Source organism: Molothrus ater, chromosome 2 (genome assembly GCF_012460135.2).
Source record: "Molothrus ater isolate BHLD 08-10-18 breed brown headed cowbird chromosome 2, BPBGC_Mater_1.1, whole genome shotgun sequence".
Taxonomy (NCBI): Eukaryota; Metazoa; Chordata; class Aves; order Passeriformes; family Icteridae; genus Molothrus; species Molothrus ater.
The window spans coordinates 107,752,722-107,766,719 of record NC_050479.2 but is presented as its reverse complement, the minus strand read 5'-3'; the positions used below and the strand labels follow the sequence as shown (position 1 = coordinate 107,766,719).

General features: G+C 37.6%; 1 protein-coding gene across 7 annotated transcripts in view; it reads left to right on the top strand.

Annotated features, from left to right (window-relative positions):
* The window catches only part of ROBO1 (roundabout guidance receptor 1), a 687,859-nt gene that overhangs the window by 318,488 nt on the left and 355,373 nt on the right, over window positions 1–13,998 (top strand). For 5 of the 7 annotated variants that reach the window (XM_036406668.2, XM_036406676.2, XM_036406700.2 and 2 more), the window contains one exon: window positions 12,813–12,896. The exons of the other annotated variants lie outside the window; for them this stretch is intronic. In XM_036406668.2, the coding sequence (XP_036262561.1) occupies window positions 12,813–12,896 (84 nt within the window). The remainder of the gene's footprint in view (window positions 1–12,812; window positions 12,897–13,998) is intronic. 7 annotated transcript variants of the gene reach the window in all.

Below are 13,998 nucleotides of genomic sequence, written 5' to 3'. Positions count from 1 at the left end.
ATCTCATGGTTGCTTTCACCTTGCTTGGATGATGTATATAAGAATGAACACAGAAGAGAATCAATATAGCTATTAACTGACTTGCCCACAGGATATGAAAAATGAGGGGCCAGTTTAAATTCTACTAAATTTTCCTTGATAGTATATCATCAGAAAAATCTTCATCTACCTATAGCATTTTTCATCAAGGGCATTTTTTTACTACTTATGAATGGCCTTTATTTTCAATTGTAAGAATCCAAATAGTATAATTAGTTATTCATTCACATTTAAGAAATATGAAATTTCTATTAATGTCAAAAATTCAGATTATTAAATATATATTGATGAAATAAGCTGAATGGGATGAGGAAGGGCCTGGAAGTGTTTTACTTTAGTGTGATTTTTTTACAGAATAGGGATTCTGCTATCAGAATGAGCATCTGTTGGATCTGCTGCTCTAGTCTTGTCTGAATTCACTTGCTAATCTTAATTTACATATTAAATAACGATGGAAGGAGTCTCAAAACTATACCTGAACTAGTGGATGTGAAGTGCAGTTGCATTTTGTCTGCATATTAGACAAGATTTTGCTATACACCAACTTCTCTCTTGTGGTTGTCTTGACAAAGATACCTGTGGCGGGAGGTTTCACAGGAAAAGTGGGAAAGGTGTTGTCTAGGACTTTGATTGGGATGACTGGGGGAGCAGGACCCTGAGACACTCAGCCTGAATCTAGTCAAACATAATTATGGTCAAGTTTCAAGCTGAGGAGAAGCTAGGAAAGCTTAAATAGGAGCTTACCTAGGGAGCCTTCTTAGGCATGAGTGCTAATCAGTGTAAAACTAGTTAACATTTCAGTCAATGTTTATGGTAGATTTTGTTTATTTATTGCAATTTTTTTACCCAGTTTTCCCTTCATCATTGAACATAAATTTCTTTATATTATATGTGTCACTTTTCTAAGACTAAATGCTTTTTCAAAATCATAGTCATTTTGAAAAATATAAACCATAAGGAAAACATCTTAAATTGAGTTTAATTTTATTATTTCTAATAACAAATGTTTCTGTTTTTATTGCTCAGTGTTTTGTAGCTAAGGTAAAAGTTCTAAAACATTTAACAGTTTTAGAAGCTTTTCCTGAAGGGCATTTGAAATAATCTTCACTTCAGGTGCAAAGTCTTTCTCCCTGAGTTCTTTCATGCTTTGGTTTTGCTCAATTTGAGCATTTATGTGCACTTACAGCTTATTTATCTCCAGTGTTAAGCTTTCAAAATTATATCACATCTCCTTGGTCACTCTACAGTTGTGGAACAGCAATAAAATTTAGGTAGAGTTGAATAAACTGTACATCTTGAGTAAGAGGAACAATGGGGTAAACTCAGTAGTGTCTTTTGCTTTAAAGTTTAAATTTTCTCAGTATTTTCTGAGACTTGTTTTCCTTGTGAAATATAAAATAATAGCATTCTTTGTTGTTTTACTTTCTAACTAGTGTTCAATGTCAGATCTGTCTCTAGCTGGGTGTGTTATTTGATCCAATGTGTTACTCTCTTTTTTTCAAATCCAGCACCTTCTGAAATTACAGCGCTTTTCCAGGAATCCTCTGTAGTCTGGCCTCCTAAAAGGAAATATGATTAATTGCCTTCAATTCACTAAAAATGCTTTTCTTTCTCTAAGGTTCTTGTGCATTTGTATTGTTCTCCTGTCTCCTTTTCCCATAGTTTTCATACCTATATTCCCACCAAAACAAATAAACTTGAAGCCAGTAAAAAATATTAAATTTCTTTTCGTATTGTTCGGCTTTATGGTAGAAGTTTAGTATACTAGTTGGAGTATACACATATATATATATACACAATATATATATATTTGATATATATATATACACAATATATATATATTTGATATATATATAATATATATACACATTATATCTATATTTAATATATATATTAAATATATATTAAATATAGATATAATGTGTATATATATTATATATCAAATATATCATGTGTGTATATATGTATATATTATTTTTTTAGATATATCTTGGATACACCTAAAAATCTTTAGTATCATAATATGCTGAAGTTTCCAACTAGCAAACCCTTAGATACAGCATGCAGTTGTTTGAATTCAGTAGTAGTAGTAATGGTGTATCAATGAATTCTGAGCCTCATAACTTGTTTTTGATTGATAGGTTATTGGTCCAGGTCTAGATCAATGACTCTGTGGTTATCGGTGCCTAGACCTTCCAAAATTCTGCTATGTAAGATACTTAAACTCTGCTCCACCGATTTAGGTTTAAAGGCCCTTTGTAAAGAGCTAGTTTTCCACTGGAGACCTAACAAAATGCTGAGCTTCCCCACTGACCAGGCAGTAAAAATGTTGCTGAAGGACATTTCTCCGTGGTCTAGTGTCACATCCGCAGTTCTCTGAGCCCATCTGCGGCACCCAGCAAGGGCTGGGCACTGCTGGCCCCGCTGTCCCTGGTGTCACAGCTGGGCCACCCCTGGGCTGAGGTGTCAGCCAGCAGCAGAGAGGAGCCCCAGGGGCACACAGGAGCTTGGCAGGGCTGCTGCTGACAGCCACCCCAGGGCTCAGCTCCTGTGCTCATTTTGCCCCCCATGGCAGCATGCGGCGCTCAGATCGAAGCCAGGGCATCATCTTCCCTGCTGGAATTTCAGTGTTGGGCAGCAGTCATCCTAGCCTGTAGGGATGAAGCATCTATTTCTGATTTTATCCAGTTTGACATGTTTAAATTTGCTGAGGATCTATCTCTGCTAGAGGCGCTTGAGGGCCCCAACAATATGGAACCAATCACGCTAGAAATACACGAGATGTATAATGTTGCTTCAGAAGTATTTTTTATTTCCTGCCCAAAGCAGCTGCACCAACACATTAAGTGAAGGTAGGACAAACAAACAGGGCTTGATAAAGAATTTTTTCTTTTTTTAAGCTGTCACTCTTGCAGTGTTGTACTTTAGGTCAGCGATATTAAAGCTGTGACCCAGTCAGCAATGATATACTTGGGAAACTTTCCACACATAAATCTGACACAATGAATTCTTAGTCATCTGTGCTTCCATTTTCAGTTCATTACTGGTGATAAATGAGTCCCTTATTATAAGAAGCATAATTTCCTGGTCTCTAGCACTATGAAGGTTTGGTTTTGCTTTTTAAGGGGGGCATAGCTGGTACAAAATACAAACCACAAAATACAAATATTTCCTTCCATTTGCTATTTAGTTGTTTTTCTCTATCTGTCAATGCACAAACTGAAGCTTCTGATTAGGTTGCGTCTTTCTGTCTATTTATCTCAGAGGTCTGGTAGGTTTTTGAATGTAGATGTGCAATTTGGTTAATCTTTACCATCTTGATAATCTTATCCATCAAAATTTTGATGGGGCTGCTTTTCTTATTTGCACTGGCATTGTTCTCACCATATTTGTGTAGTTTAAAACTTATTCTTCAGTGTTCATACCTGATTGCTTTGGAATTTGTGCTTGCTTCCAGTTATAGCTCTAATTCTGGGATTCCTGTGGATCTATTCGAGGTCCCTTTTTGTTTCAAAATTACTGCCTCTAGCTAGTAATTCCTATCTCAATGTACACAGCATTACAAATTAACAATATTTAGAGAAATCTGTAGATCCTTGTAAACCCAAGTACCCCTTGCTGTGCTGTATGATTTCTTATCTGGTATTAATTTTGCAGAGTTGAATTCTGACAAGATAGAAGAGTTATTGATTTTTCTCCTCCTCAGCTATTTCATTTCATCATTGTTCTATTTTGTCTGAAGTTTAAGTTCATAAACCTGGAGTAATTTTTGACCTTGTGCTTTCTTTTGAGGCTGACATTAATCACACTGAGAAATGAGATTCCCAGCTGGAAGATGCTAAAGAACCATTAGGAACTATTACATTAACTGACCACTATTTTATCTTTCCTGGTTCAGGCTGAGAATTATTAAGTTGATTGGGACATATCTGTATGTTTCATAATGAGCTAGACAGTAATTGCTAATTCTTTATTTGTGGCTCTTTCTCCCACTTCCCTGAAGTATTCACAGCTGTGCTAACAGAACCCCGCATCCAGTCAATGGGAGCATTTTGCTGCTTTAACAAGAAAGGGCTTCAAGCCTAATATCAAATTTTCCAGGCAAATGCTTACATGCTCCATCATTTGTTTTCTTAAGGATATGATTTTGAGCAGTGAGTAGTCAGCTCAGGTAAACAAAGCAAGCAGGAACACCTGTTGTACGGCTTCTCTCCAAGGCACAAACTCAAAAACCTACTTTGGAAAATGCATTTCATTAGGCTGCAAAAAGCAGAAATTCTTCAGAAGAACTTTACAGACGGAGTACCTGAATGATCAAATAACAAAAGAAAAAAAATACCTGAAGTCCTTACCTCTGTTTATCATGAATAAAAGAAGACAATTTTTTTAATCTTTGGATTTGTAAAAGAATTTTTAAAAGGTATTGCTGCAAGTGAGTTTCATTTAATATATTTGGAAGGAGAATAGGAAGGGGAATTCTGGACAGCTTGATTGACTACCATGTTGTATGGATGTGGGGTTTGATGATGCTTGTAACTTGCTGTAAATTTATCCTTGTAGAGAGGTACTGACTGACAGTGCATGTTTTTCAACTCCATGCCTTTTTACAAGCCACTGTGAATATCTGTTTACCATGTAAGTCACCTTTTCACTTCACTTCAAAATCCTCCCTGTACATTACCTACCAAATACTTTCCTGGTAGGCCACAGTGATTTTAATTGTCAACTACAACAGGGTTAAACCTCCATTTTTTTTAATCCTTGAGTCACCCCATAGGCTATAACGTACTTTTGCTTTGTACAAAACATAAAGTAAATAGAATGTGATTGGCTCTAAGTATGGAAGGACAAGAAACCTTTACAGCCTGTCCTGTCTGCTGGCTTCTTTGTCGTAGCCAAAGAACTGGGATGTGGGAGACAAAAAAGAAGGGAAAGCACAGAAGAGCAACAAGCAGACATATATCCTCTAAGAAATCGATATGCTAAAGGCATCAGTAATCACAGTGTGGCTGAAGTCACTGTTGGAAGGTAGAAAATGTGTTGGAAACAGCAAACTTGTTCAAAATGTAGCCCTTTTTAAAGGAGGGGGGCGTCAAACCAATTCAGAATGGCTAGGAGTGTCTTCTGAAGGCAAATCAGCTGTGATTCTTGTGATATCAAGGAGGCTTTCTTGCTTAAGTATCTGTGTTAATAGGCTGAGTTAATGCGCCAGTCTTGCTTTGCTGGGCAGTGTATTAGGGCAAGAATGTCAGTTCTTTCTTTAAGCAAGCATTGACATACATTGATTTAACATTATTCTTCGTGCTGAGCTCTGCAGATAGACTGGCAAAATGCAAATGACACAGCTGTGTTGCAGATATGTCTTTGACAACTCAGAAGATGACTTTGCATATTCAGAAAAGCAAGGGAATGAGAAAGGACTTTCTCAGCTGTTGGATTGTGTAACATCCCCTCCAATATTCATTTTTATGGTAGTTTTAATTTCAAATCATGTCACTGCAAGGCTGCTGGTATGCTGAATTAGTTCCTGTGTTTTTCTTGTTTGTCTGTAATTGTCATTAATGAGGGAAATTCATCACCTTCCCAAAGTTCACCACTCAGCTGAAAAATATAAGGGGTAATTAAGCATGGTGGGATTCTTGCTGTGTTCCAGCTCTACAGCAAAGAGCAAGGGAACCCAAATTTCTGCTGCTATTTTAGGGGCAGCTTCTTGTAAAGCAGCTGCATAATTCAGCCTCAAAACATCCTTGCAGAGCTGAAACCATGGAAGAGGAGCTGCAGGGGTTAATGCCTGAAGGACTGGGTGTAGACTCAGAGAGTTTAATTCAGTAGTCAGGGGATTACTGCAAGAAGTCCAGTAGAGTTGGAGGATTGCATGGGAAGCTTGCACAACCAGTTCTTCAGCTGTACGTGGTATTAGTTGCTATTACTTAAATGTCTTGATAGAAGTTCCCACAGCAGTCAGAACTTTCTCAACAAACATGTAAGTTTACTTGGAAGAAAATGAAATAAGGGGTCTTCTGAGGGAGAGAACATTTCCTGAAGCAAGTAAAACTTATAGTTTGCGGTGGAGAGAAAATACTGGTATGAATAAAATACTGGTATGAACAAGTCTATGTCAAGTAGGTCTTATGCATATTCCATATTGCACATAGTCAAGATGACTGGTGAGCACTTACAAAAAAGTCATTTATTTTTGCATTTTCTGAAGAAGTATTACTTGTTACCTTGGTGTGGAAAATTCTGTTGTAAATCTTGTGCTCCCTCCCTGGAAAATGGCTTCTTGTCCTAATTAATCATAGTGCCTTGCACAGGCTACTGATGGGTCTCTTATCTGCCCCTGCAACAAAAGCAGCTGGGGCCACCACCTGTTAACTCAGTTCCAGCACCATTTAATTAGCCTGAGTGGCTGTTACCTTCAGATTTGTATGGCAGGAAAAGAAATGGGAGCAGATGCCAAACAGGAGAGAATGCTACAAGGGACAGCCCAAGAAGGGCAAGGAAAAGCCAGAAAAAGTCAAGGAGCAAGGGCAGGTAGAGAGAGAACAGGCAGGTAGGTTTGGCAGCATCAAAGTCTTGCATGCAATTTGTTGTGCTCACTGCCAGATTTTAATTTTTGAGAAATTCAAATGTGCAGTCAGAAATGTTTCTCTGTGGTTGGATTCATGCAGTGACTGCTCCCACCTAAGACTTCTGCGTATGGTTCTGCTACTCAGTAAAATGTATTTGATGGATCTGCATTGAATTTGCTCAACACCTTTGTTTATTACCTACTGCATAAATAAATAAATAAATTGCAAAGATACAACAAGGTTGTTTCCTGCTTATGCATAATAAAGTCCTCACTCATTTACTTTTTGTTCTCATTAAAGGATGTTATTGAATGAGCTGTGAAAACAAAGGGAAGGAAAGGTTTTTAAACAGCATCCTCACTGAGGTTTTGTCAGGATTTCAGTCATGCACTGTTCTTTGAAGATGAGCGAAAAAGAGATACTCAAACCACTAAATAAATGTTTTATTCTTCCTTGTTTTAGAAAAAAATTATTTCTAAGGGGTTTCTTTTACACTATAAAGTGTTCTTTTCTCATCAAAAGAATATTTTGAGTGTAATGAATAACATTTCTGTACCAGTGTGTAAGTGTACATTCTTTTTTTAGACTACTTATTGAATTGCTGGAACATACTTGTACAAGATATTAATAAAAAAACATCCTTTTGAATTTATCTACCATTTACTTCAGCCAAATCCTCACATTAAGGACATTATGGGAGAGCAAATTCTTGCCTTTTCCCCTTAGCTTGAATCTTTCTTAACTTCTGAAATGAGGCAGCTGAGCAGTGTAAATGTTTAATGAAGAGTTACTTATTACTTGTGGAGACTCTTAGCTGATGAAAGTGGTCATAACTTGCTAAATTATCCAGCTTAAAGAGGTTAGCTGGCTGAATGTGCCAGTCTCTAGAAAGATGCTGTATTAAGTCTTATGAAGAAGAATACTTCCTTTGAGCTATTATGAAATATTGGTGAGGATATTAATCAGATTAACAGGTTTCTGATACAGACCTGTGAGTGTTCACCAAGCTGTGATAGTCTAAAGGTGGCCGAATTATTCCCAGTTCTGCACATAGCCTGAACTTTTTCCTTGTTGGTCCAGATCTAAAGAATAGGTCTACATCCTTGAAAGCTTGTCTGTAGTTTTCTAAATAAATATATTCTATTAGATAATACTTTCCCTGTGCCAAATTTGCTTCTCATGGATTTAATGATTTGGCTTTTATCAGTAGTTCTCCTTTAGGTACTCGCCTCAGTTATACTCTGAGAGCATAAACTGTTTTGTCATTGTGTACAACCAAGTGAAGAAATAGGAATAAATTAAATATTCTTTAAGACATATTACAGTGTATTTCTACTGTAACTCCAAAGAAGACCTAGAATAAATCAAAACACTGAAAAAAAAACTTCTGCTACTAATTACTAATTTAGTTCCTCGGCTTAGGCTGTGGTTTGATGCAGTCCCAGTTGCGCTTCTTTTCTCATGTCTCTTCCTGAATTCGTCTAGATCACTAGAAATTAATCAATGGGAATTGATCCAATTTGTAGAACACAATTCTAATATTGATAGTAGTTTATATTCATTTGCTTCATCCTAATCTTTTATTAATGCTCATTTGCAAAATGCTGTTCATGCTGTTTCCTTCCAGTTTTGTACCCCCAAGCTGCTGATGATAATGAAATTTAGAGAAACATAACAAGAAATAATGAAGTTATAAATTTTGGAATTAAATGTGCTAAAAGTTACTATTTTTTGTAGTCAGATGTTTTTCAGTAGGTGACTTTAATTTTAAATAAGCAAAGACCAGTGTCGAAAGTCAGACACATTAAATTCTTACAGAAGTAAGGAGTTGTGTCTGTTTACATCTTTTCAATTTTTCTTTATGTCTACCAGGAGGCTGGGCCAGGGCATCAATACTGAATCATCTGGGGATTTTTAAAGATGCATCATCAATAAAATGTGTCATCCAGATATATCTCCTGGTTCAAAAGAAGCAATAACTGATGGCATCACTTTCTCTTACCAGTGGGAAAAAAAAATCACTGGTGACTTTTCTATGAAGAGCAGAGCCATGTTTAAAAATATGTTTAATATAATTTTTAAAGTTAGGATTGTAAAATGCACTTGAATATAAATAGTATGAAAATAAATGTGTCTGTCTAGTTTGAGGTGTTCTAGGAGCCAAATGAATAAATAGCAATAATAAATATTTACCATTTGGATTTTCTAAAAATTTTGAAGAGCTAAAGATAGGTAAATTAAAGCATGAATGGTGTGACCATCCAATAAAATGGATTAACTTAGAGATTTCAGTAGAAATTTAATTGGAAAGGGCTCCTCACATTCATGTAAATCTGTGCTCTCCAACTGCCATTAGCACCTAAAATTGTTCTGAACCTGGATTATTATGCAAAATCCTCTTTATTCTTTGAAGGGGTCATGTGTGCTTGGGCTGACTAAGCCTGAAAACATTCCACCAAAAAGCTGGAGCACTCAGTGCTGGTAAATTTAACATTCTCCTCTCAAGTCCAAGTAGATATTTGTTTGGTTTTTTTTTATTTTTGTTTTTTAAATATCTTGCCCAACTTAATGAATGGTGACCCTGGAAATTTCTGTGGAAAGAGGGAATGAGATTTTTTCACCATGATGAGGGTGTTCTCCCTCTCAAACGAAGAACATCTCAAATGCTCCTGAAAAAGCCAAGGGTAGTAGCAATTGCTAAGGGGTCACTTGATCTTTATTTTTGTTACTCTAGGCTTCACTTTTCAACCTCCTCTTCCCAAATAAACTAATTTGGAACTATATTAAAAAGGAAAAAAAAAAAGGAGGGGAACTAATTTTGTCTTCTTCCTGAAGTTTTGCATACTTATAGATAAAAGTATTTTTTCTGTTGGATTATTTTTTGCAGGGAGGGGTGTGGTGTGTTGGTTTTTTGGGCTTCTTTGGTAGTTTTTGTTGGGTTTTTTTGTTTTTTTTTTTTTGACATAATGAATGAACCAATTATGGCCTAGGCATCTTTTTAAAGTTTAAGTTTTATTTCAGTGAAAATGGGCTCTTTTTTTGGGCAGCTAAGAAAAAATAGAAACCTTGCTTTAAATATTTCTTGTCTGATATAGAAATTCAACCAAAATGTCCAACCACATTGGAGAGATTTTTTTTTAAAGGAGAATCTCTCTCTTTCACTTCTGTTAAAACCTGTTAAAGACTAATTATGACATTTCTTGGAGGGATCAGGCACCAGATTCAGTCTCTGCTTTGTCTCAGACAGAACTGTAAATTCTTCATATGTCAGGTGAATTGTTCTTGGGTTTATAGTTCATTTGCTTCACATTTTCTGGCATTGTAACAAGTCCAAAAAGTATAATGATGTAAAAATGTTTATTATGTTTAGGAAAGCCAAGTTGAAAATTGCCTGATCTTACAGCATGGTAGTCATAAGAAATACATCATGTCTTAACATTCAGGATTTTTACTAGCCATTCAACAAAGTGCCTTCACAGCAGTCCTACAGTGAAATGTGTTATTTAAGTCAACACTACTTACCTCTGTTGAGTTATTACAGAGACTCCCAAGCAAAGCTGGAACTTCTGACGGAGCTGAAATTAAATTCAGCCCAGCACAGAGGGCAACAGCCCAAAATGTAGCACTTATTGTTCAATGAAATGGCTAGAATTAATCATTAGTAAGTGATTTCCAGGCAGAGACCATGATTTAACATTAGTTGAATATAATTTTCAGTATCAGGTGGAAAAGTAGCATTTCTCAAAGAATGAGAGTGAACAAAGTCTCTATAACTTTAGATTGTAAATAGCACGTGCATTGTCACTAACAGATACCATGTAAGTATCAGTAGTGCCAAAAAGAGACTAATTCCCTCTCTCATTTACTTTTACTGAGTGAATGGAGCCAAGATTTGCAAGCCTAAATAGCTGCCAGTAGTTGTATCCTGGTTTTTACAGCTGCTGCTCTCCTAGCCTGTTGGCTTTATTGAAGTCACATTTCTTTATTGGAGACTGATCCTGTTACAGCTCCTGAGTGAGCTTTGATAGGAGCTTTGGCATTGGTTGGTTGTGAGGTGCCGTGAGGAGGATGGCCCACTGCTTGGAATTCCATATCTGAGGGGCTATCTTGGGTAAAAAGTCAGATTCGTTTTGCAATTATATTTTGCACATGAGACCAAACATTCCAGTGACACACAGGACACTTCCAGTAGCTTTCAGTGCATCTTCTTCCCCCTCAATCATTTTGAGCAGTGTGTGGTTGAATCTCCTAGAATGCAATCAATCTCTCAGAATGATGAGCAGCAGGTTCATTGGTTAAATTTGGTCTGGGCTCCCTGTACTCAATTATAAAGCTTTGCACTAAAAAAGGTAGGCACAGCCTCTGCCACTTAAATTAATAAGAAGACCCGTCCTTCTGTCCTTTACTTCAGTAATTTAAAACTTTGACCCAATCAACCCCTGAATGCAAATGAGTGAGCAATCTGGAGAAAGAGAGTGTTGATCCAGTCAATCTGCAGCCATTTTCAGAGCAGATTTTAAAGATGTACGTGACATTGGCCATTAGTGAGCCAGCAAAGATGAATGGGCCAATAAACGAACATATTTCACTTCTTTCATCTGCCAAGATGAAACATCATCTTGGTGTTTGGCTGCTTTTTTGTTGTTTGGTCTTTTATTTTCTTAATTTGCACGACAGTATTTTGAAAGGCACGCTATCAATCCTTTAATTGACTTTTCTAAAGAAATATTTTTTTTCCAATAAGTCCCCTTGAGTGGGTTGGTCTTGAAGATTTTGGCTTTCTTAATATTTTTCCTTTCTAACTCATTAAAAAGATTTTGATTTTAAAGATAGTGTCTCTAAGATTGTTTAGAAAACAAATGGAGAAATAAATTTTGGCATTGCATTTAAAAAATGAGAATGACTGAGCTAGTAAAATCCAGCATCCAGAAAAAAGAGTCCGCTTTATTTTTCTTTTTTCTAGTTTAGTTTCACATACAGTTGCTTTTGGTGTTTTGTCAAAGTTCAGAGTAATTTTTAGCACTGTGGATTTTGTTCAAAATGAACAGTTATTTTCAATCATTATAGAAGTCCAGGATATGTCTGTGAGAGCAAAACACGTCTTTGCAATAATTAATAAATTATCTGACACCTGTCAACTGAAAAAAAAAGGAAAAAAGCAGCCTATTGTTGTGGCAGTGTTATTTTTGCAAAGACATTTGCTTCTTGAAGTTTTCTTCTGAACAAAACACTAATGCTTCTTTTTAGTTATTATCTGCTGGACAGTGCACTATCAGAAGTAAAATAGGAGTTAAGTTTAATAAACAATTTTACATTGAGATGAAAAAGGGGCAGTGATATTGTCAACAAATTCCTTTGAGTTGTGCTGTTTTGTTTTCAGAGCAACTGGGACTTAATTTTTTTGTTGTTGTTGTTTGTTTCGAATTATTTAGTTCATCATTATGAGTTATATTCATGGTGTTTGCTTCGTGGTGTTTGGATCTGCAATTTATCCCTTAAAACATGTCTTCATTTATGAAGGTCTTAAAACATCTGTTCATTTCTGTGTTTAGCTGACCAGCTGCCTTCCCTTTTTTTTCCTTTTTCCAATGTGACATGAAAACGGAGCGATTCCTTGCGAGGATCTTGTAGCGCAAAGTGCATCTTGGTGATGCTGAGCCTGTCCTTTGGGTGGAGGGCTGAGCCCCCATCCCCTGCCCCATCTCGCAGCCCCTCGGTGCTCGCCCAGCCCCAGCCGCCCCCCTGCCTCCTCCTCCCCACAAAGAGGTGAAGTCCCCTGGGTCTGTAATTGCCAGGAGATGAAGCGATGATGGGGAGTGATCACAGTCAATAGCTTTGATTAACAATAAGGTGGGAAATTAGCGATGCTAGCATTCAGCTCCCCTGCCCTGCCGTCCCCATATGCTCCTCGCAGCCTGCGCTGGCTGCTTAGCAGGGTGGCCACCGTGCCTGGAGAGCTGCAGAGCGACACTGGCACAGGGGACAAGAGGGGACAAGAGGGGACAGCTTTTTGGGGAGCCTGGACCATGCTCTCACGGGCGCATCCACGCAGGAGGGGGAAGGACGAGGTGTGCCGTGCGCTGGCACTGTGGCTCTTGCTGTCATGTGTGGATTTAATTGTGTCTGGACGTGTTGTGATCAAAATGGCAACTCCTGTTACTCCTGTGACCCCATCAGCAGCTCTGGTGTTGTTTCCGACAGACTCCGAGGACGCAGAGAGGGGGAACGACAGCGGGACGCCACTCCCCACCTCTGATCACGGCGACAATTCGCTGGGCTACACAGGTAGAGTGCACCTTTCCAAAATATTCCTGACTGCCTTCTCCTGACACTTCCCACCCCATCTGCCATTGCCACCTGTACACGTTCCTTTAATCATCTCTGCTAGCTGGCTCTCTTTCTCCATCGCCTTTAGAAGTTCAACGTTGTTAGCACTGTTGGGAAATATTACTGTGCCTTTTAACTAACCAAGAGTGTCCTTGTGTGTGTGTTAGTACATGTCAATGATTTAAATGTTTAAATTTGCTTTGTTGAGACAATGCACCCATTATTTTCCTTTGAACTGTATATATTAGTGCATGAGGCAATGTATCATCTCAAAGAAAATTTTCCAAAGACCAAGGGGATTTTTCCATATGTTTATTTGGGGATTTTTTTTTTTTTTGGCTTTGTTTCTGTTATAAACAAAAGTAAAATACGTTGCAGCAGGGAAGAAAACCCAAATGAGACTAAATGTGATTGGAGAAGAGCGTGTTTCATTGACTTCTGCTTTACATAAACTACAGAAATGTGTCTCTAGGCCAAATAAGAAAAGCCACAGAATAAGCAGCACCACACAGCAGTGATCTCTGAGGAACCCAATCCTGTACCTCCTCTGCAGCCTGAAATGTTTCCCAGCTCCAGGAGTCAGTGACCACAGCCCAGTCTCAGCTGCAGTCACGGGTTTTCATGAACTACTGGTGGTCCAGTGTGACTCAGATATTCCTAACTAAGACAGTCTTGCAGGGTACAAGCAGAGCATAGGCAGGTACATAGGAGAGAGCAATTTCTTGTCTATTCATAAAACTTCAGGCTCTGCTATATGCCACTTACAGTGATTGCAGCTTTCATCACCTGCCCCTCACAATCATCTCTGCATGTGGTTTAAAACCTTGACACATAATTTTACTTCAGTTTGAAATTTTTTTTTTTCTAAAAAGGTAAAAAAAAAGTAAAGCAATACAAATTTTGCCTTAGTCGAGAGAGATGCCTTTTTAGGAAAACATCACATGAATCTTGCTGCACATGGATTATTTACACTTTTCTGCATTCTGAATATTCCTACTCATTTTGTTCTAAATTCTTCCCCTTGCATGCTCCACGTTTGTTATGGGCTCATTTCTGATGC